The following is a 23,888-nucleotide window of genomic DNA, read 5'->3' on the forward strand; positions in this document are numbered from 1 at the left end:
ATGAAGTGAGCTGTAGCTCACGAAAGCTTATGGTCAAATAAATTGGTTAGTCTCTAAGGTGCCACAAGTACTCCTTTTCTTATTCCATTAAGAGTTACTCTTTCTTTGTCTCAGAGTAGCAGCCGTGTTAGTCTGTATCTGCAAAAAGAAAAGGACGACTTGTGGCACCTTAGAGACTAACAAATTTATTTGAGCATAAGCTTTTGTGAGCTACAGCTCACTTTATCAGATGCATTCAGTAGAAAATAGTGCGGAGATTTATATACACAGAGAACATGAAACATAAATTTGTTAGTCTCTAAGGTGCCACAAGTCCTTCTTTTCTTTGTTTGTCGTTTTTTTAACCAATTACATATCCTCTTAATTGTAGTTCTGCTGAGCCCACATTTCTCCATCTTACTTATCAGGATGTCATGTGGGACAGTGCCAAAAGCCTTGCTGAAGTCCAGGTATATTATGTCCACCACATTCCCCCTATCCACCAAACCAGTTACCCTGTCAAAGAAGGAACTCAAGCTGGTTTGGTGTGATTTCTTCTTAATAAATCCGTGCGGGCTGCTAGTGATTACCCTTTCATCCTCCAGGTATTCACAATTTAAATGTTTTATATATTGGTCTAGTAGCTTCCCAGGTATCGAGGTCAGGCTGACTGGTCTATAGTTCCCTTGCTCCTCCTTTTTCCCCTTTTAAAAGATTAGTAGACTTTTAAATATTTTAATTAATCAGGAGGTAATGAGAGGGATTTCACACAGGAGTAATTTTAAAAAAAAAGGAGTTAATACCTATTTATTCTGAATACCCCAACCCTTAGCGTAGGTAGAGGGGGAAATCAGCACAAAAATCCAGCCTTAACTCATTTTTTTCTTTTCTCTGCAGTTCGCCTTTAAAACAATATTAAAATTTTTTAAAAAAAGTTTGAAATCCTATATCCTCTTTTCTTTTGAATGAGCTGGGGCAGAGTAGATTCCACTCTCAGGACTTCAGCAATGAGTCGCTGGATACTGAAGGCCTGCTTCTTTTTCCCCAGCAAAGCATGTTTAAATAGGAATCTCTTGGGCTGATGACAACTTTGTTAAACACTCTTTTTTGCCTGACTTTCAAATTTTGTTTTTAAACTGAACTTCAGATTGTTGAATAGCTTGACATGGTTCAGTATCAATTTAGCCATCCTTTATAGTTGATCTTTGATAGAGAGGGTGCCTCCAAGTAAAACAGTGATGATCTGAGAAGTGTTTATGGACTACTATGAACCCAGTTGTGTTTTTGGATTAATTCTGTATTTGACTCTGTTCACATATACTGTGTATAACTGATCTGTATTTAAAATCCACTCTCACCTGCCATAGTTGTGGACTTCTTATGGATTGTGTCTCACCCTTATTTTTTAAACGAACCTCAAATATATATATACATTTTGAGATTCTTATTGCACTAGACATACTGTACATCTTAATATTTAGAAAAGAAAAAGTGAGAGGAAAATTTAGAATCCTGCAAATATTCTAATTTGGCACAGATGATCATATGCAATATTTTAGCATTGTATTTTTTAAAAGAAAGGGCTAAATTGTGGCTTTTCTGCAAGCCCTGAGCTAGATGAAGCAAGCATATAGTTGTACTACCCCAGGAGCAGACAAAGAACCTGATTCTAAATCAGAGTCACAGTCTGGTTCTTAGTGTCCTCCCCCACCACTCGTGGGAGAAGTATTTTGTGCTGGTATGACTAGAGCAGATTACTTCACCCAGAGTGTTTGGGGGTGGAGGGCAGAGTGACACGAAGGGTCTGCACACTCCTCATTCCTGACCACCCGCTCCCTGTACAACTGTGGTGTGTGGGGGAGAGGGGATAGTAGCAGCTGAGCAGAGGCTGCTCTCCTTCACCTTCTGTTCCCCACAAGGTGTGGGTAGCTAGTCCATCGGAGTAATAGTTTATCTTGTGCTCTGTTGCTTAGGCGCATTAGCTAGATCACAGTGTGGCCCGGGATTATCCTCTTCTTTTGTTAACACCATCCGGTTTAAATGGATTGTTTTCCTTTTTATTCGATTTTCCAGGCAAAGTCTGGAAAATGTAATTTTCATTAGTTTAGTTAACAATTTTTTTTGTAAGTTTTCACATTTTCATGCTGTGTACCTTCATTACCATTTCTCTTTGGGGTGTAAATTGTTTCAGACTTCTTGTCTTTCCTCCAAACTATTGATCCATAAAAATAGTTAGTCTATTATCTATTATCCAGTTATTGATCATTTATCTTTTTGATCACTACTCCAGGGCCAAAAGGAGTACTGGTCCTGAAAGCCTCTCATTCTTTACAGTAGAAGAGAATCACAGGAGAAGTATAAATATTAACGTTTCTTTAAGTTTTGTGAAAATATTGAGACATTCTACTTAGTTGTTTATTATTTATATTACAGTAATGCCTAGGAGCCCCAAACAATACTGAGACTCCATTGTGTTAGGTCCTGTACAAATGACTAACGTTCAGCAGCAATTTTTAATTTTTTAAAAAAAAGTAATGAATTTAACAAGCGTGATAACATCCATGTTTTAAAGTCAGGTTATTCTGATTACCTCTGATCTTTATTCCCATTACCATCACTAAATTTAATTCTGGTGTGATTTTTAACATTCATCACTCAAACCTCTGAAGTTAAAGATTGATACTTTGTCGTTCAAAAGTATGGATTCCAAGCTTCTCCATAACTTGCATTCAGATGGCGTTGATTCTAGCTCTGAAATTTTTTGAGATGGAGGACAGTAAAATCTAGGTTGAAATTAAAAGTGCAGGGAAAGTTTTTTGTTTTTGTCTTTTTTGTTTTTTTTATCAGAAAGATTTGATTTTGTTTGTGCTGTGTAATGGAATGCTTTTCAAATGGTGTATGTATACCATAGCATTTCTTTTCCAGCCATGCAAGTTTGTGGGATATTGATCCGTTGGATCAGTAGTGTGGGTTTATTTTAAGGTATTGGTCAAAAACTTAATCTAGAAAGTCTCAGACCTTGCACTAGCACAAGTCACTCTCTAATTTATTTTTGTAATTGCCACTTAAACATTATCTGACTGCAAAAGAAGGTTTTCCAACACAATTTTAACTGAATTTTCTGAGGCTTAGTCATCCAGAACACTTGATGGGCCTTTATTAGCTAGGTGCCATTTGTTCTTGGGAGGTGAAGAGTTTGTTTTATTACCAGAGATATAGGGCATAACCATGTGAGGTGCTGTATGCTTCCTGTGAAGTTTGAGCACACTCAGCTCCTAATGGAAAAGCCACACGGTACTTCATAGGACCTGCAAAGTATCTTGTATGCATTTACGCTTGTTCTTGAGTATCTTAAGGTTTGTCTAGAATCTAGACCAGGGGTTGGCAACCTATAGCATGCGTGCCAAAGATGGCACGCGAGCTGATTTTTAATGGCATGCTGCGGCCTGCTGGGTCCCAGCCGCCGGCCCCGCTCAGCCGGCTGTCGAACCCAGGCCGGCGGCTGGGACTCCGGCAGGCAGCAGTGTGCCATTAAAAATCATGCCCACCCCGGCCCGCTCTTCTTCACCGGGGCAGGGTGAAGAAGCTTTGTCCTGCCGGCTGCTGCTGCAGGGCAGGCAAGCTCCCTCTTCCCCCAGCATGCTGGGTTCCTGGCCCTCCTCCTCCTCTCCCTCCCTGCCACCCATCAGCTGATGGCCCCTGTGAGGGAGGGGGAGAAGTGGAGTCGCAGGGCGTGCGCTGCTCTGGGAAGGAGGTGGAGAAGAGGTGGGGATGGGGAATTGGGGAAGGGGGGTGGAATCAGGGCATATCCCCTCCAGCCCCCTGCCATGAGCCGTTCTGGGCAGGGGGCTGGGAGCACCCACACCCCCCAGCCCTCTGCCCTGACCCCTTCACCCCCCCCCACGACCCCAGCCCTGACTCCAGCCCCCCCACATTCCCACCCCCACCCTGAGCACCAAACGGGCGCTACTGCACCCCCCACACATTCCCACCTGCACCCCTCGCACCAATTGGGAACTGCCCAGGTAAGCACTCCACACCCAAACCTCCTGCCCCAACCTTGAGCCCCCACCCTCATTCTAGCTCCTGGCCAGACCTTATACCCCAACCCCCAGCCTGCTCCTTCACCCCCAGTCCTGTGCTGGGTGCACTCCCACCCTCAGCGCAGTGCAGAGAGAGAGGAAGAGAATGGGCTAGAACCAGGGAGAAGGTAGGTACCCACTCTATGTGCCGCGATCGCAGACCGGCAGCGGGCTGAGCGGGGCCGGCAGCAGGGACCCTGGCTGGCAAGAGCCGGCGGACGGAACCCCAGACCGGCAGCGGGCTGAGCCGCTCAGCCCGCTGTCAGTCTGGGGTCCCGGCTGCCGGCCCCGCTCAGCCCGCTGTCGGTCTGGGGTTCTGGCTGCCAGCCCCTTGCCAGCCGGGGTCCCGGCCGCAGGCCCCGCTCAGTCTGCTGCCTGCCTAGATGAATGGAACCCCAGGCTGGCAGCGGGCTGAGTGGGCTGGCGGCGTAAGATCAGCATTTTAATTTAATTTTAAATGAAGCTTCTTAAACATTTTGAACACCTTGTTTACTTTACATACGACAATAGTTTAGTTATATAATATATAGACTTAGAGTGAGACCTTCTAAAAAACATTAAAATGTATTACTGGCACGCGAAACCTTAAATTAAAGTGAATAAATGAAAACTCGGCACACCACTTCTGAAAGGTTGCCGACCCCTGATCTAGACTCTAGATGAACAGTTAGTGAGCGGCAAGTTAGGGTGTAAATATACAGTGCACTAGTGTGCAGAGCATTGACTTTTCATGAGGACCTTGCTATTGTGCACTGAAAGTTCCCTAATGTGCTTTGATCTATTCCACTTCGAAATTGAAATAGTTTCCTATGCACTAGGAAACTTTTAGTGTACGATAATAAGGCCCATATGGACAGTTAGTGCGTGGCACACTTGTGTGCTGTACATTTACACCCCAGCGTGTCACTCACTGTTTATCAAGACAAACCCTAATAGTTTGCAGTTTTGTAGTAGCTAGAGAACCCATGGTGGGCTGTTTCTGATCCTGTGCTCGGCTTTGTTGCAGCAAAACACTTGTACATAAAGTAACTCACATGTTTACGAGTAGTCCCATTAAGTTCCATGAGACTATACACGTGCATGAAGTGACATATGTGTTTGCTGGATGACGTCACTGCTGTGTAAATTTGAAAAATAATCTTAATTAAAATAAAAAATAAAAAGAACCTAATGCTGGAACTCAACTTGAAGCTTGGCCTTAAATTAACATCATGCTCTTCTCTCTCTCACAATTACCCTCTAACTCTTACAGGGCCTCTACTTCTTGCTATCTGATGTACTTTTTACTCTTTGGCAGCAGTGCGCTTTAGTCCACATCAAAATTATATTTTCTCCACTTTCTAGAATGAAACACAGTAATAAAGTACAAGAAGAATACTTGAGAAATGGCATGCTTTTTTCTTTTATGACATATGAGTTAATTATGTTTGTCCATCCTTTTCTGTTTTTTCTTTTATGGGATGCATTGAGGCTGTTGTAGACAGGCTTTCTGGTGAAAGAAGTGGAATAAAAGCTGAATCACAGTGTATTGCCTTTAAATATATTTAAATTTGCTAATTGCATAATAATCTTCATTCCATTAATGTGGGAATTTGGCAAAGGTAATTGTTTGTCTTGTCTCTATGATTAACCTAATTAATTGTGTTTCAAAAGGATATATAATTTTGTTTTTGCTTTTCTTTGTTCAGGATGGATTAGATGCTTTGGTGTATGATTTGGATTTTCCTGCTTTAAGAAAAAACAAAAATATAGACAACTTTTTAAACAGATGTAAGTATTTAATATTTTTATTATAATATTAAATAACAAGTTATAACTAAATATAAATAGTTATTAATAACTAGGATCTAGATTTTCAAAAGTTACAAGTGATTTTTGGTGCTTCAGTTTTTGGGGGCCAATCTTGAAATTTTAAAGGAGCCTGACTTTCAGAAAAGACTGAACACCCAGCCCTGAAAATCAAGCCCTTTCAAGGTGTTTCAAGTTGGGCACTCAAACTCATTAGTCACATTTGAAAATGTAGGCCTACATCTTATCTTTTTCTGTATTCTTCTTCATCCTGAACATTCACTTTCCCCATCAAAACCTGTGCCAGGGCAATCTTTCTGGAAGAAGTCGGGAACCGTGCTTGCCACTTTGCAGCTATTTAAACAATCCCTTTGCTTCCCCTTCTTTCCACACCCAGCATACTAGATTGCCAGAAGTGAGGGACTGTACTCTGGTCTAGCACTTAGAATTTTAAGTAATGATAACATTAAGTATTTACTAAGATTTGTACAGTGCTCTGAAGTTGTACTGAGTTAAGAAAAGATCACTTGTTGATAAAACCATTTATTCAAAATCAAATTTACAGTCATCACATTCTTAATATTTTGTATTTTTCCTAAAATAGTGAATCATAAACAGTTATCATAACACAACATTACTAAAACCATCACAGAGACAATATAATTTCAGTAAGCCACAAGGAGTGTAGATTAGTAGGCTATTGATACATGGTATATTTAGGAGGAGGTGGTGGTAGTAGTATAAGGTCTCTTGCCTTAAACTACATGAGAAGCCTAAACCCTGTAGTTGATGCATTTCTTCTTTTTTTGTGTGTGCTTAGTGCTAGCTGTGCAGAATTCTGCTCTTTTTTGCAGATTTAAATTATTTTTGTTGCACAAGAAGGAAGCAAATGAAATTTAGCTGTGTGGTTTAAGCTTCATTAAAAACTCCAGTGTTTGTCTAGTGCAAAAGAACAAAATGAAGAAGGAAATATTTTTTTAGTCCTGTAAGGGAGCAGTGAAAAACTCATCTATATAAAATTATGTATTCTCTTTTGCAGCTGAAGGCCACCACTGTGTACTACTGCATTGTGGTTATGGTTAATATTGGCATCTGCTACATTTTGAAAAGAACTCCAGAATTCTAAACTCTTAACTCATCTTGACCCTTTAAATGGAATGGCTTTTAAAGTAACCATAAGATTTTTCATTATTATGAATGCAGCTGTTTTTTCACATGAGTCATGGTTCTTCTTCAAGTGCTTGCTCATGTCTGTTCCATTCTAGGTGTTTGTGTGCCCACGTGCACAGTTGTTGGAGACTTTTGCCTTAGCGGTATCCATAGGTTTGGCTGTGGCGCCCCCTTGAGTGCTGCGTTCATGTGTCTGTATATTAGGCGCCACCGACCCTACGTCCTCTCAGTTCCTTCTTACCGCCCGTGGCGGGCGGTTGGAGTGCCTTGTCTTGCCTTTAGCAAGAGCATTAGCGGGTCTTCATAGTCCTTTGTTCTACCTATTCTGTACATAGTAGTTAGTTAGTCTTTGCAATGTTAAGTTAGGGTATGTAGAGTCCTGGCTGGGACTTTGCTCCCCAGGGGGGCATCCCCTGCTCACCCGGCTTCAAGCCATGTGTGTCATGCAGCAGGCCGATGCCTATCAGTGACTCCCACGACAGCTATCTGAAGTGTTTGGGGGAAGCCCATAGAAAGGACAAGTGTTGAATTTGTAAGAACTTTTCCCCGTCCACAAAAGAAGCAGGATATCCGCTTGAGGGCCCTCTTCCTGGAGGCTGTGCTCTGCCCCATGTCAGAGCCCTCCGCCGTAGAACCTACATCGAGTACTTCGGCTTCTGTGCGTGGTGCTTCGCCCGGCACTGTTCCCCCTTGCTGGTGCCGAAAAAGCGCCAGAAGAAGAGGAGCCCCTTGGCACCGAAGGACAAAGGGGCTGTGGGCAAATGACCTTTAGGCCATACGCCCACCGTGAGGCTTGACCGGGGTAGCTCTGAGATCGGACCCCATAGCCTGGCCAGGGATCCACCCATGACCCTGGGAAGTGGCAAAGATCCCCAGCCTCTCCCATGGTTGTCAGGACCTGAAGCGGTACCAGTGGCCAAAGAGGAAAGCCGACCGGCTCTGCAGGCGCCACACCAGGTGACTGTCCCAGCTACGACCCCAGCACCGAAGGGGAAGCCTATGGGAGTGCAGCCTCATAGGAGGGTGGAGCACCCCCAATCACCGGACCGGAGGTGCACATCCCCGTTTCTGTGACCTCGGACCCCAGCACCATATCCTAGCTCTCCAGCTAGACAACCCAGGTCCCTGACGTGCTCCCTGCCTACTAGGCGCGGGACACCGGAGCTGCGACGCTGTTTCCCATACTGCAGGTACCAGAAAACTTCTGGCCATAGGTCACCTAGGCCCCAGTCACTCTCCCCCAGGTGGTCTCCTAGATGTCAGTCACTGTCCTGGATTGGCTGCTCGGAATCACGGTGCCAGTCCCGGTCTCCCCGGTACTGCTCCTTTGCAGACATTGCTACTCGTCTTCGCCTCCCTGGTCACCGTCCAAGGTCAGCAGGCAAACTCTGGTTGCCAGAGGGACAGTGGTCCGGGTCAGAACAAGAATTTAGCACATCACCCCAACAAGGGAATTCTCCTCGTACGTGGGAGATTGTTGCAGCACCAACCACAGTGTCGTCGCAGCAGGGACAGTGGCCTACCTAGTGGCAGTACTGGAACCCATGATGGGGTGCCGGTGATGCCGGTCACATATTCTCAGTCCTCCCTGGCTTCCTTGGATAAGACAGTCCTGGCACCACTGGCACTGCAGCCAGAGCAAGATACTGAGCCAGACGCGACCCCAGCGCACCAAAAGAGCCTTCCCCGGACAAGAAGAGGGAATGCTCTCCTCCGCAAGTGGAACAGGCCTTGTCATTGAGCCCTGACGAGGCCAGTCCCCCGGACGACTTTAAGGAGCACCAAGCCCTCCTTCAGCGGATGTCTGAGAACTTAAACCTCCATGTTGAAGAGGCTGACAACGTCATTTTGGCCCCCGGCTCTGGTCACATTGCCGGTACACCCGGCGGTCCTTAAAATTGCCAAGTCACTGTGGCAAACCCCTTCCTCTATTCTTCCGACATCTAAGAAAGCAGAACAGAAATACTATGTCCCTGCGAAAGGATTTGAATATCTCTATACGCATCCCCCTGCGGCACCACTGGTTGTGTCCACAGTGAATGAAAGGGACAGAGGGTCAAGTTAGCAGCACACCAAAGAACCAATTGGCCAAAAGACTTGATTTGTTTGGCAGAAAAGTTTATTTGACGGCTAGCCTACAATTCAGGGTCTCTAATCACCAGATCTGCTGGGACGTTATAATTTCAATCTGTGGGACTCCTTGAATAAATTCAAAGAGACAGTCTCACAAGATCGAACCCAGGTATTTCCCACGCTGGTGGATGAAGGCACGTTGGTCGCCAGAGGGTCCTCCAAATAGCCTGAGTCGCCACTGACTTGGCCAGCGTGGTTGTATCTGTGGTGGCCATGAGACACAGCTCTTGGCTGCAGTCCTCTGGGTTGTCCCAAGAGATGCAGGCCACGATCCACGACCTCCCTTTTGATGGCACCGGGCTCTTCTCTGAGCTTATGGACTTTCGGCTACACTGTCTTAAAGACTCCCGAGCCGCCCTCTGCTCCCTGGGCCTTCATCCCCTGCAACAGTCCAGGAAGCCTTTCTGTCCTTCACCGCCGCCTCCCCCTTCAGCAGTCTAGGTCCTGGGGAACTCCCAGAGTGGGCTCCTACAGGAGGAAGGATAAAAACATGGGGTATAAGCAGTGATACCTATCCTCTTCCCACCTGGCTGCACAACCTGACCCTCCCCAAATCCAGGGAGGCCAAAAGCAGTTTTTTTGAGGGTGTGCCTGAGGATGGGGCCCCCGCCAGTCTGACGGAACCATCCATCCTTCCCCTTCCTCAACCACCTCAGCCCTTTCCGGTCGGCATGGTCCTGTATCACTTTGGACCGTTGGGTGCTTGATACAGTTTCGTCGGGCTATACCCTACAGTTTACCACCAACCACCCCTTCCACCCCCCTTCCCTGTCCCTCTTCAGGGACCCTTCTCATGAGCAGCTCCTTGTTCAGGAGGTCAACAACCTCCTGCGCCTGGGGGCAGTGGAGGAGGTCCCCTGGGGCATGGAAAGAAGAGGATTCTACTCCCATTACTTCCTATTTCCAAAAGCAAAAGGGGGCGTCGGAACTATTCTGGACCTGGGTCACCTCAACAAGTCTCTCAAAAAGTTGAAGTTTCGCATGGTCTCCCTGGTCTTCATCATCCCCTCCCTGGACCCGGGAGGCTGGTTTGACGCCCTCGATTTAAAGGATGCTTACTTCCATATCTCCGTCTTCCCTTGTGGTTAGGGGGGAAGCGGTAGATGTGGTATATCTTGACTTGAGTAAAGCTTTTGATACTGTTTTGCTTGACCTTCTCATAAACAAACTAGGGAAATGCAACCTAGAGGGAACCACTATAAGGTGGATGCAAAACTGATTGGAAAACCGTTCCCAGAGAATAGTTTTCAGTGGTTCAGAATCATGCTGGAAGGGCATAATGAGTGGGGTCCTGCATGGATCGGTTCTGGTTCTGTTCAATATCTTAATCAGTGATTTAGATAATGTCATAGAGAGTACACTTTTAAAGTTTGTGGACGATACCAAGCTGGGAGTGGGTTGCAAGGATTAAAATTCAAAATGATCTGGACAAACTGGAGAAATGGTCTGAAATAAATGGATTGAAATTCAATAAGGACATATGCAAAGTACTCCATTTAGGAAGGAGCAATCAGTTGCACACATACAAAATGGGAAATGATTGCCTAGGAAGGAGTACTGCGGAAAGGGATATGGGGGTCATAGTGGATCACAAGCTGAATGAGTCAACAGTGTAACTCTATTGTGTAAAAAAAAAAAAAAAAAAAAAAAAAAAAGCGGTCATCATTCTAGCATGTATTAGCAGTAGTGTTGTAAACAAGACACGAGAAGTAATTCTTCCGCTCTACTCCATGCTGATTAGGCCTCAACTGGAGTATTGTGTCCAGTTCTGGGTACCACATTCAGGAAAGATGTGGACAGATTGGAGAAAGTCTAGAGAAGAGCAACAAAAATGATTTAAAAGTCTTAAAAAATCTTTCAAAAATTGGGTTTGTTTAGTCTGGAAACGAGAAGACTGAGAGGGGACATAACCATTTTTAAGTACATAAAAGTTCATTACAAGGTGGAGGGAGAAGAATTGTTCTCCTTAACCTCTGAGGATAGGACAAGAAGCAATGGGCTTAAATTGCAGCAATGGAGGTTTAGGTTGGACATTAGGAAAAATTTCCTAACTGTCAGGGTGGTTAAGCACTGGAATAAATTGCCTGGGGAGGTTGTGGAATCTCCATCATTAGAGATTTTTAAGAGCAGGTTAGACAAACACCTGTCAGGAATGGTCTGGATAATACTTAGTCTTGCCATGAGTGCAGGGGACTGGACTAGATGACCTCTTGAGGTCCCTTCCAGTCCTATTATTCTTTGATGGCCAGATTCCTCAAGGGTCTTGAGCGCCTCTACCCGCATGTCAAGGACCCTTTCCTCTGTGGGACTTGAACCTGGTGCTGTCGTGGCTCATGGGTCTTCCTTTTGATCCTCTGGCTTCCTGTTCTCTCCTTCTCCTGTCCTCAAAAGTTGTGTTCCTGGTTACAGTGACTTCAGCCCGCCGAGTCTCAGAAATTCGGGTATTCACCTTGGAACTGCCTTATATGGCCTTCTACAAGGACATGGTCCAGCTGATACTGCACCCGGCTTTCCTGCCAAAGGTGGTCTCTCAGTTTCATTCAAGCCAGGACATTTACTTACTTGTCTTTTTTCCAAAGCACATAAGTCAGAGGAGGAGCGTGGACTGCATGCCTTGGACGTTAGGAGGGCACTAGCCTTCTACATTAGTACAGGACCAAGCCCCTCGGTAAGTCTACACAATTGTTCATCTCGGTGGCTGACAGGATGAAAGGGCACCCTGTATCCGCCCAAAGAATTTCTTCTTGGATCACCGCCTGCATTCGCTTCTGCCATGATCAAGCAAAGGTGCTGCCCCTGGTGATTGTCACTCCCCACTTGACCAGGGCGAAGGCCCCTTCGGCAGCTTTTCTAGCCCAGGTGCCTATCCAGGACATCTGCAGGGTAGCCACCTGGTCGTCTGTCCATATGTTTATGTCCCACTATGCGCCTACCCAGCAGGCCCGGGTCAATGCTGGCTTTGGCAGGGCAGTACTGCAAGCCACGAAACTGAACTCTGAGTCCACCTCTGCAGATACCACTTGTGAGTCACTTAGAATGGAATCGACATGAGTAGGCACTCGAATAAGAAAAAACGGTTACCTTTTGCAGCTGTTATTCTTCTAGATGTGTTGCTCATGTCCATTCCATTACCTACCCTTCTACCCCTCTGTCGGAGTTGCTGGCAAGAAGGAACTGAGAGGGCATAGGATCTGCATAGTCTAATATACCGAAGCATGAGTGCGGCACTCAAGGGAGCGCCACCCCCATCCCTACGTTTACCGCTAAGGCAAAAGTCTCCAACAACTGTGCATGTGGGCATGCATACACCTAGAATGGAATGGACAAGAGCAACACATCTTGAAGAACAACAGTTACAAAAGGTAACCTTTTTCTATAATTTTGATACTTTAGAAAATCTTTAACAAATCTTTCACTTACGTTTGCTGGCTGTGATAGTGTACAGTTGAATCAGTTTTATTGAGAAATTTGCGAGCTGCCAAATTAAATCTTGGGCTGTGTAATAGTTTGAGGGATCAGGAATCAATAAATGAGGACTAATGGTCTGTTACATGGCAAAGCAGATAAAAATCAATGATTTTAAAAATAATCCTGTTGAAATTTGAAATTATGACAACCTGTGTTAAGGCCTAAAATTTACTATAATCTATTGAAATAATTTAAATTAAATAAATAAGCAGTACGTTTGCTGCCAAAGTTTTAAAGCAAGTCAAACTATTAGAATGCATCCGATGAAGTGAGCTGTAGCTCACGAAAGCTTATGCTCAAATAAATTGGTTAGTCTCTAAGGTGTCACAAGTCCTCCTTTTCTTTTTGCGAATACAGACTAACACGGCTGCTACTCTGAAACCTGTATTAGATTGTTGGAAGTCAGTGGCTAAGCACCTAGAACCAGAGTTTGCTGAAGTACTTTTGACATCAGTAGCCTTTTTTGCAGGAAGACAGAGGATATTTTCTTCTTTTCAGTTTATTCAGCTGGTTCAGTTCAATGACTAGTTCATTCAAAGTTAAGAAACAGATATGGAGTTGAAAACAAGCATTGCTGTATTTTTCTCTTCCAATCTGCAAATAAAAACTGATATGAGAGGATGAGATCGATTAGTTCTAAAATGTTGAAGGACATGGTGATTAGAAAAACGCTGTTTAAATCGCTAGCGATAAATAATACTACTTTTATTGAATAAATCAATTAGTTTTAAATGCAAAACTTGTTTTAATAAACTGTGTCTTACATGTCCAGCTCATTTGATTAACATTAAAAAAAAATCAAAACATTTAAATATTGGTATTGTGCATTTTAATAGAATTCCAATTTCTAGTCAAATAGAGCTTGACACAAATCAGGAGTAAAAATTAACCATCCTCTAGTGAATAAGAAATTTTTCATGTACCATATTCTATCATCATAAAATAGTAAAAATTATGAATGTATGTTAAGCTATATAATTGCTTAAATCAATGTATGTAGGTATAGTGTATCCTGGTTTAGCAAAAAGTTCCAAATTCAGTTACAAATTTGACACGTTTTAATGGTTGCTAACCATGGAGAATCAGCATTTTGGAAAATAACTAAAAAGTACAAATGCAAAACAAGATTAAAATGAATTATTTAAATCATGGTTTCCAGTTTGCTTGATTCTAAATCATGATTTTAAATCATGATTTTAAATTGCTCTGATTTTAAATCAGTCCACCATGTCACTTGATGACAGAGGGGTTGCAGATACTGGTCTGGGTGTTACTGTGGACTGAACTGACAGTTATTATGATAGTGTTTTGTAATGTATTTAATTTTTAACACTGTTAAATTATGTGTTATATAGCTTTTAATTGAATTTATTGATTAAAATAATGCAATTTATGACTTAATATTTTTACTGTAAATTTGAGTTTGTGCTTTTTTTCCCATGACTTTTCAAATAATCTTACTGTTACAAACTACCAGCCCTAAATATAGTGTATAATGAAAGCTGAAATAGGTAGGGCCTACTAGATTTAGTTAAGGGCTTTTTTGCTGTGGGCTGATTGCTCAGATGCCTAAGAACAAGTGTTTTGTTTAACTTTTCATAGTTGAAGTTATACCTGAGCTAGCATAACCTTGTTATCGTGAACATATTGTGTACTCAGTTGTTTTCAGAGAAGGTGTGGTGAAACTTTATTGGAGAAAGGAGAAGCTGGAACTGGGCAAATAGAATACTCATTGCAGCAATTACAATTAATGTAATTTTGATTATTAAAAAAACTATTAGGCTCAGAAAAACTCCCATTTTTGCGTTAGAGGTAAGAAAATGAAACTCACATGGTTGCACTTTCATTAAAACCTATTTCTCTAAGTAAAAATTACATATCACATGTAAGCATAAAAATATAGCCTGAAATAGTATCTAGGTGGAGATATATACAACAAAAAGGAAAGGAATATAGGATTTTATTAGGTAAGATGACAGTGTTCTGTGTGCATAAATACCAAAACACAGTGGGGTGAGTCTGAGTGAGTGGTTGCCATAAAGAGACACAGTCAAGTCTTATTTGGTCCATATTGTTGGGGTTTGTTTGTTTGTTTGTTTGTTTGTTTGTTGGTTTGTTTTTTTAAAGCTTTTACATAACCTAAGACATACTGAAACGAATCTATGATTTTTTTATTTTTTTTTAGTTCCAGTGGAAAACAGTTTAAAAATAAAACAAGAAATGCTCCTTTGCAGTGTTTGCAATCTAAAGGTTGTAGCATTGTTCTAAAACCCTAAAGTGAAGTTGACTATAAACAGAAGTGAACTTGCTACTTTGCTTTTACAGTCCAAGTTGAAAGTGCAAAAAATAAAATTTAAAAATAATCAATTATAATAACTTAGTGTTTTTTAACTACACTTTCTTGCTTTTATCATTTTTTAAAATTTCAATTCCAATTCTTCTGTATTTTGAACAAACAGGAAATAATATACCATAAGATAAAATGAGGAAAGATCACAGCATGAAAATATATTTGCCAGATGAGATTCAAATTAGCAATTAGATGAGGGCAACCCAACCCATAGGTTGGGCATTCCACTCCCTACTCTGTTTGGTATGCTCCAGCCAAACTGGGAAGTGGAGCCAGTCAATGAAGTACTTATCATTAACTTCTTCTGTCTGATACACATGTATCTAACAGATCCTGGAGCACCCAGACACTGAAGAACAAGCCCCACAAAAGTGAGAGGGGTGATGTGTATTCATTTCTTTCCCATGATTGCGTGTGGGGAGAGAAGGGGACATGCCATTGGAGGAGGGGAAAAGTGGTGTTAATTCCTCTTCACAGACCTACTTCCCCTCAGTTTCTGTTAGGTCTATATGATTATCCAAGTTTACTGCACACTTAGAAGCCAAAGCTGATATCAAAAATGTAGCTCCAAACAGTGCTTAGAGTAGTATCTGTCCAGCATACACTTCTAGTGGTTATGGTGACACAAGCAAACCGTCCTGGGATCCCTCCAGTGTTCGTCTTCTTTATTTTTGACCTTGGCTAGTGGTGGGTGATAAATTTTTCATATACTCCTGCATCAATTTTTGTTTTTAATTTGTCTCTTCATATTGTTTTGTTAAGGCTAGCATGCATTAAGATATTTCCATTTTTTCCACCAACAAGATCCACAGATACGTTAGTCAACGGGCTTTCAGCCTGTGTATAGCTACATAGTCAGACCCAGACCTGTCAGCCCCTGATAGGTAGAGTGTTTCTGCAGTAGAGAGGAACAGGACTTTTAAATCCCCCTGTACGGCGTAGTACCAAGAACATAGATACAGCAGCAAGTTTGGTTTTTGTTGTTGTTGTTTGTTTTAATATAAATGTTTTTGCTGTGCTGCAAGAAATCTTGTAAAGCTTGAAGCTATGGAAACACAATGAAAAACTGGTGGGCTCTTCAGTATCTGATTATGCCCTCTATCTCCCATGCTTACACTCACCCTGATTGCAGCATGGAGAATGCCTAGAATAAGGGGGAAACATGGATATGTGCCATCTGCTCCACACAGGAAAAGAAAAATACCCCTAAAAAGGCTGTAGTGCTCAGAAAAGCTAAATCCAGTTGTTGGCACAGGAATCTTTCATCTATATCTGTTTAAATCTTCTGATGCATATTCTTTCGGTCTAAGGGCCAAGAGAAGGAAGCATAAATCCAGAAGGTGCAGGTACAGGAGCTCCTTATAGCCCCCTTGGGAGGAGGGACAACTTTTAGAGTCACAACAGGAACCACAGGAGGAGAAAAGCAGGAAAAACTCTTCCAGTTAGAATTCTTTAAGTACATGCTTAACAGGGCAGTTTACATCCAACTTTTGAGTAAACGTCTAAGACAAACGAGGAGGAGCCAGTTCAGAAGAGCAGTAATACTACCGAGAGGTATTATCATTCAGGATTCAGAATTGAACCATATGTTGTTCTCAACCCAGCCTCCATAGATGTGGTCAGAAAGAAATGGGAGTTCCTAGGAAAACCTGAGACTAAGCAAGATGACTAAGAAATGTGTGCAAGTTTAAATAAGATTTCATTTCCCTTCCTAATGTTGATGTGGCACTGGCATCCCTAGTTAAGGGTAATACAGTACCTACATATGGAGAGTTAAGTCTTAAAAACCCCACAGACAGGAGGATGGATACAGCACTCAGAAGAAGCTCTGAGTTCTCGCATAACTGAGAACTTTAATTGCATCCAGATGCTTTGCCTGAACAGTATTGGCACGGATAGATCTGTCTGAATCTATCATCTCAAATAAAGGAAGTGCCACGGTTTGTCTCTCTCTCCTGGAAAGATCTCCCTGGCATCAGGCTGTATTTATGAAAACTCTCTGCATGCCCACTAGTATTCAGCAAGACTAATGGGCTACAATGTGGTTACCCATTGACATGTGTGATTCCGCAGTTGGAAGACATGTCCAGGCTAAGGTGACTTAAGCATTATCAGAATATTAAAAGGAAAATGAGTTGTAGAAGTGAGGGGTAAAGTGGTGACAGATTCCTCAGTCAAAGAAAAGTCGACCCTGTCTCCTGCAAAGCTCCACAGGAGGGAATATAAATCCTATTCCAAACCCAAGCAATCCTTTTCAGGCTTCCAGACCAGCAGGTTTGGCAGACAAAATAATTTCTGTTATTCCTGGAGAAAGTGGTTAGATCCAGAGATGGCATGTCCAGGTTTGACCCATCCACCTTCTAGTGGTGCTTCAGGTCCTCCTGAACAACTCATGTCTCACTAAAAAGAAAAGGAGTACTTGTGGCACCTTAGAGACTAACCAGTTTATTTGAGCATGAGCTTTCGTGAGCTACAGCTCACTTCATCGGGTGCATACTGTGGAAAATACAGAAGATGTTTTTATACACACAAACCGTGAAAAAATGGGTGTTTATCACTACAAAAGGTTTTCTCTCCCCCCACCCTACTCTCCTGCTGGTAATAGCTTATCTAAAGTGATCATTCTCCTTACAATGTGTATGATAATCAAGTTGGGCCATTTCCAGCACAAATCCAGGGTTTAACAAGAACGTCTTGGGGGGGGGGGGTAGGAAAAAACAAGGGAAAATAGGTTACCTTGCATAATGACTTAGCCACTCCCAGTCTCTGTTCAAGCCTAAATTAATTGTATCCAATTTGCAAATGAATTCCAATTCAACAGTCTCTCGCTGGAGTCTGGTTTTGAAGTTTTTTTTTTGTAATATCGCGACTTTCATGTCTGTAATCGCGTGACCAGAGAGATTGAAGTGTTCTCCGACTGGTTTATGAATGTTCTAATTCTTGACATCTGCTTTGTGTCCATTTATTCTTTTACGTAGAGACTGTCCAATTTGATCAATGTACATGGCAGAGGGGCATTGCTGGCACATGATGGCATATATCACATTGGTGGATGTGCAGGTGAACGAGCCTCTGATAGCGTGGCTGATGTTATTAGGCCCTGTGATGGTGTCCCCTGAATAGATATGTGGGCACAGTTGGCAACGACAACAATTACCAGCAGGAGAGTGGGGTGGGGGAAGAGAATACCTTTTGTAGTGGTAAACACTCATTTTTTCATGCTTTGTGTGTATAAAAAGATCTTGTGTACTTTCCACAGTATGCATCCTATGAAGTGAGCTGTAGCTCACTAAAGCTTATGCTCAAATAAATTGGTTAGTGTCTAAGGTGCCACAAGTACTCCTTTTCTTTTTGCGAATACAGACTAACATGGCTGTTACTCTGAAACCTGTCATGTCTCACTGCCACATCAAAATGGGATAGACCATTGCAATGGTGATCATCTTCTTTAGTTTGTAGATTGTTGGCCTTGAATTGCTTCCAGCAAGTGGTTTCTGAAAATTGTCCAGAGAGGATCTACAAATTCATGTTTTGTTCCTTCAAAATGGTTCACAAACTTAGTCTGCAGTAGGAATTCAGAGTTTATCGTTCAGTGCATATAAGCTCATTAACAAATTTCAGACAACAAGAGAGATATCCATGCCTATGGAAGCTGTCTCAGCTGGCAGGCTTTCAGGTGTAGGTGGCCAAGCTCTCTCCTGTCAATGACAGACAGCCTTTGTAGCTGCATGCAGGCTAAGAGCCCACTGATTAATTGGTCTGTGGACTTTGTAAATCAAAAAGAGGAAATTTTCCGTAAGATACATTTTCCTATTACAAGCAGCAGATTCTGTATGACTTATGATGTTACTGTAACATGATAATGTCTAAGGGAGTTGTTTAAGAATTTAATGTGTGCATATAATGGCTGTCTTTCAGACATTTAAGTTGCAATTTGCAAATGCCCACAAAGCCCACCTAGTCATTTTATAATATTTGGACCTAAATTGCTGGTAACAATGCATTTTCATTTACTCTGTTGAGATACCAAGTGGTACTTCAATACACTATAGAATAAATTATTACAAAATTTTTGCCTTTCAAAATAAGTCTGTGGTCTTTTTTTTTTTTAAACTAGTCAACAGTCACAACCCACCCCAAACTTTTTGTTTCACATCTTCTTTAAAAACAAAATAAATATCTATTATAGTAACTTAAAGAAAAAAAGCATTTGATGTTGTTCAAATGCCAGTTTTAGCCTTATGTTAATTAAAGTGACTAAAATATGAACCTTGTGAAAAACAATAGCTGAGTGTATAGTATTAAACAGCTGTTTGATGACAGAATAAAAGTTTCACTTTTTTTTAAACTTTTCTGTCCTTTGATCCTTCAGAAATGAGTGACATTTACCTGGTCACAGGCCAGGTTTATGTCTGAAACCATTTGAGGCAAACTTCACGTCATGTCTTGCTTTTATCTGCATTAGTGTGAAGACTTTTCCTACAGTGTTAGTCTTCTTGGAATGGGATTGTTAGGCAACCAATTATTGACAAACAGAAAAAATTTGCCATGGTGATTGTTACATTTCAACCCTATCCAGTCCTACTGATCCTCTAGCTTTAGACCAAGTCAACCTTGCTTGAATAGTCAAAGAACTTAAATTAGATCTTATGCAGTTTACTAAAGATTCTAACCATTTTACAGAATCTGAATCACACTTGTAACTCTTTATTTCTGTAGCATAGTTTATTAAAATCTGTGTGTTATATATAGTGCTCTGTAAACCATGGGTTTACATTAGAAAGCAAGAGAAAAGAATATTCAAACCAAGGTATGGAGTTTTATGAAAACTCCTTGTTACTGGAAGTCAGTTGCATTCCTGCTGCTTTATTTTAAATTGGTCCTTTTTAATATGAAAATTAATTTCTGCATGCATCTTTTGGTTTTTAAACATGCTCTGTATGTAGGGTAACCAAGTCATTTTTAGTAGCATGCCAAATAATTATTTAAAAAAAATCTTGATTACTGGAATATCAGTTCCTCCCCTCGCAGTTCTTTCAAAACTTTCCTTTTTGGTCTAAAATTCTATTTTGGAAATAAAACAGGATTATTGCTGTGAATGTTTTATTAGAAATGGGGCTGTTTTAAAAGCTGTTCTGTGCTTGTACCAAAACATGAAGCTTTTCCATGTAGTCTCATGCCAGTGCTGACCCATATGGATTAAAATAGCCTGTTTTTAATCTATGACCAAATTTGGAATTAGAATATCTGCCCACTGGGAGTTTGTAAATTTTTGTAGTTTAAAGAATGATAGGTTTATATAAATAATTGCAATGATTCTCACTGCATGTTTTAAATTAAAATCCACTTTTTCAACTACAGAAAAGTAATAAAAGTACCGGCAGTTTGTTTTCTAAGGAGGTTGTTTAAGTGTGTGTTATACCTGTGGTATGGTAGTTTCTCAATCATTTACATACATGCCCTTTTAATGATGATCTTTTTATATTGTTCTGTATACAAGCAAGTCACCCTAGATGCAGAATTTCTGCATTCCAGTAGCTGTTTCCGATATTTGTTTTGAATGAGAGCTTTCACCATTTAAACTGTTTCTTTCTTAGTTTGATCGTGCAATAAAGTTGAACTGTGACATTTTTCTGTTATCATGGTAATGAAAGTGAGGTCATGGGTTCAGAATACAGATTTCCATAAGAAGATGAGCAAGACCTTGTCTTAAACGTATCTTTAATAATCAGATGTTGTAAGAACAGTTATCAGTAAATGAAATGTAAATTGATTTTTGTGTTAAATCCAATACACTTGAAATATTTTCTTAATATGAAAGTTCCTTTCTAATAATGTTTTTAATGTTACTCCTGGGTGAATTCTGCACACAATCTTTTTAAATTCTGTAAAATTCTGCATGTTTTGTCAAAATAACATAATATAAGCACGCCAGTTTCAATTATTTTGGTAATTTATTTCAAAATACCTGTCAGTAACAATGCAGACAACAGAAAAGATTGAGGAAATATATTTTGAAAAACAGATTCCTTACTAGGCATATTAATGTAGAACTTTGTGTAATAATTCATTTGAACTACAATACAGAAAGCGTGTAATTGTAGCATAACCTTTCTTGCGGCTTCCCTTCGCCTCCCCATCAGAATAAATTATTCTGCAGGGGTGGGGAAGGGAACAATCTGCAGGGGACATTAATTCTGTGCTTGTAGTATTCCCCAAGGTGTGTAATGTGTAGCTCTGTAATAACCAGTATAGAAAGACAGTGAAGGCTTTATTAATGAATTACTGTACTGTTTTAATGATTTATATTTTTCTCTTTATACAGATAAAGACACAACTAATAAAATCAGAGATTTGCGCATGAAGGCTGAAGATTATGAAGTAGTGAAGGTGATTGGCAGAGGTGCATTTGGGGAAGTTCAGCTGGTAGGTTATATTTCAGTGTGTAAATAGAGTTGGATTTTGTTTTACGCTACTCAGCGCTACTTACCTTTTTATTTTAATAAGATTTTGTAAAAATTAAGCTAATCTTGTAATATTGGGACCGTAAACCTAGTGAGAATTTTATTCTTGGAAAGAAAGTTTTCTAGGATCTTAACTTTTAATACTCACATGCACAGACATCTGAGTTGAATGTGCATTTTCACTATACTCATCCTGGCCACTGCAACTCTAGGAATTTGTGAGGCCGCTCTTCAGCTGGCTCTGACAATTTACATCACCCAAGGAGCTGCCTCCAAAACCTGAACACAGATTTTACACATATAGCATTTTTTGTGTGTGGTGAGTTAACAACCAGGCTTGCTCATATTGAATCACTGAGTTGGGTAACTGATGGAAGAGATGTAAAATAAGGCAAATGTGCTCTTCAAAATATTTATGTTCTTTTTACATTATTTAGCAAAAATATTTACACTTTTATTAAAAACAAATAAATGTAAATTACAGAGCAATTATTGTGTACATGGACTTTTATTTTTAATATTCTTAGCAAGTGTTCTATTCTGGTAGTTGTATTGTAGTTAAAAATGCAATTTTATACCATGTAGATCAATATAATTATTTTTACAAAAGAACCGTGAAGAATTGGATAAAATTGGTGAACTAAGGTAAAATGCTCAAAGCAGAAAAAATATTGAATTACATATCTTAATAGATCATCAATATGAAAAGTTAATCTATTTTTCTGTATCTTAATTTTATCTTCAAAGGTAAGGCATAAATCTTCAAGGAAGGTGTACGCTATGAAACTGCTGAGCAAGTTTGAGATGATAAAAAGATCAGATTCTGCATTCTTTTGGGAAGAAAGGGACATTATGGCTTTTGCTAATAGCCCCTGGGTTGTTCAGGTATAGTGATACCACTGTTAATATTTTTGATTATGGCAGCGTGATTTTGTTCTATCACTGGATGAATCACATTGTAACTGAAGAATTATATAAATGTTCATTTGTAGCTTTGTTTCCTAAGCAACTTACAAAACTTCCTTTTTCAGCTAAGTTGAAATGTTTTGTTAGGAAAAGCCATTGAAAATTTAAAAGCTGCAAAAAACAAAATTGTAGTTGCTGTAATTCTTTTTAAAATTATATTAAGTAGTTATGTTCTGAATTAATATATGGTAAAATAATTTTGTTAAAATTGTTGTGCCTGCTTGACAAGAATTCTTTGTCACCCCAGTGTATGTGACAATTATTCATGTAAAAAGCATATTTTAAAAAAACAAGTAGTTGCACAAATATATATCTGTTTTCTTGTGTCTTTGGTAAATGAGGTTAAATGCAAAATTTGAAATGAGATAAGAGAAGCCATAATTGAGCAATGTGGTATTGTAGATTTGTGATGATAAATGCAGTTTAGCCTATATAATTTACAGTATGAACTTTTTTTTTCCAAGCCTCAGTTTCTTCTTTGAAATATAAGGACTGGGTCTTGCAAAGACTTGCACATATGCTAACTTACTCAGTGGTACTACTCTTAATTTTAAGAATGGTGCCTACATCTTTGTTGGTTGATGGTTTAAATGACCTAACTTTCAAGCTCATGGAAGCCTTATTTACACTGATTTGGGAAAAAATCATGTTAGTATTTTTCTAGAGGATGATTATCTGGAAAGATGTTTGCATTGTTTGCAAACAATGTGTAAATTCAAGAGCCATTAATTTACTGGTATTGTTTATTTTGAGCAGGCCTATGCCAACCGTTAAACATGGATTTGTACTTTTTAAAAAAAAAAATTGGAACTCACTTTTCAAACTGTATGATTTGATAGAAGAATGATAAATTTGCAATAGTAAATCAAATATAGTAACTAGGGCTATAAGAACGCTGCAAAAAATTCAGAAAAATTTTAATAGTTTTCATTCATAGCTTGTGCATTTTCGGTAGGCAGATCCACTCTCCTGGATTGCTTGATGCATTTGTTAGAAGATGACCAGTTTGCAGTTCTGTACAATACTTTATTTTCGTAAGATCTTAAATAAAACAGCTATCTAAAGAAAATATGCAGGCACTTCAGAAAAAATGCAGGCAGATATCTTTGATAAAATATTTCCTTTTTAATGTATTTGTAAAGTAATCAGCTGTCTCATTTAATTGATGGAAGCTTGTTGCTCAGTTATATAGGTGTATATAGTCTGACGGTGATCTCAGTGTTCATTGAGCCAGAGACTCTATCACAATCAGTCTCCTTTAAACTACGCTTCGGCAGTGTAAAGAGGCAGAAGACAGCAGTAATAGTGCCCCCTCTTCATAAGGGGAATTCTGGTTGACAAAAGCTGTTGGAATGGCTCTAGTAATTCTACTAATCTTTAAGTGTTAAAACATTTGCAGTGAAATTCATTTGATCAATGCAATATGCAAAATTTTCAAGCTTTTATATTAATATGTACTGAATATTCAGTTACTTACTTTTGTTTGTT

At 40.4% G+C, this 23,888-nt stretch overlaps 1 protein-coding gene across 3 annotated transcripts in view; it reads left to right on the plus strand.

Moving 5' to 3' along the window:
- Window positions 1-23,888, plus strand: part of ROCK1 (Rho associated coiled-coil containing protein kinase 1) — a 180,651-nt gene that overhangs the window by 54,574 nt on the left and 102,189 nt on the right. For 2 of the 3 annotated variants that reach the window (XM_074944515.1, XM_074944516.1), the window contains exons 2-4: window positions 5,750-5,831; window positions 21,296-21,396; window positions 22,182-22,319. In XM_074944515.1, coding sequence (XP_074800616.1) covers window positions 5,750-5,831; window positions 21,296-21,396; window positions 22,182-22,319 — 321 coding nt within the window. The remainder of the gene's footprint in view (window positions 1-5,749; window positions 5,832-21,295; window positions 21,397-22,181; window positions 22,320-23,888) is intronic. The other variant, XM_074944517.1, reaches the window with a different exon arrangement.

The sequence above is a fragment of the Natator depressus genome, chromosome 2, assembly GCF_965152275.1.
Source record: "Natator depressus isolate rNatDep1 chromosome 2, rNatDep2.hap1, whole genome shotgun sequence".
Lineage (NCBI taxonomy): Eukaryota > Metazoa > Chordata > Testudines > Cheloniidae > Natator > Natator depressus.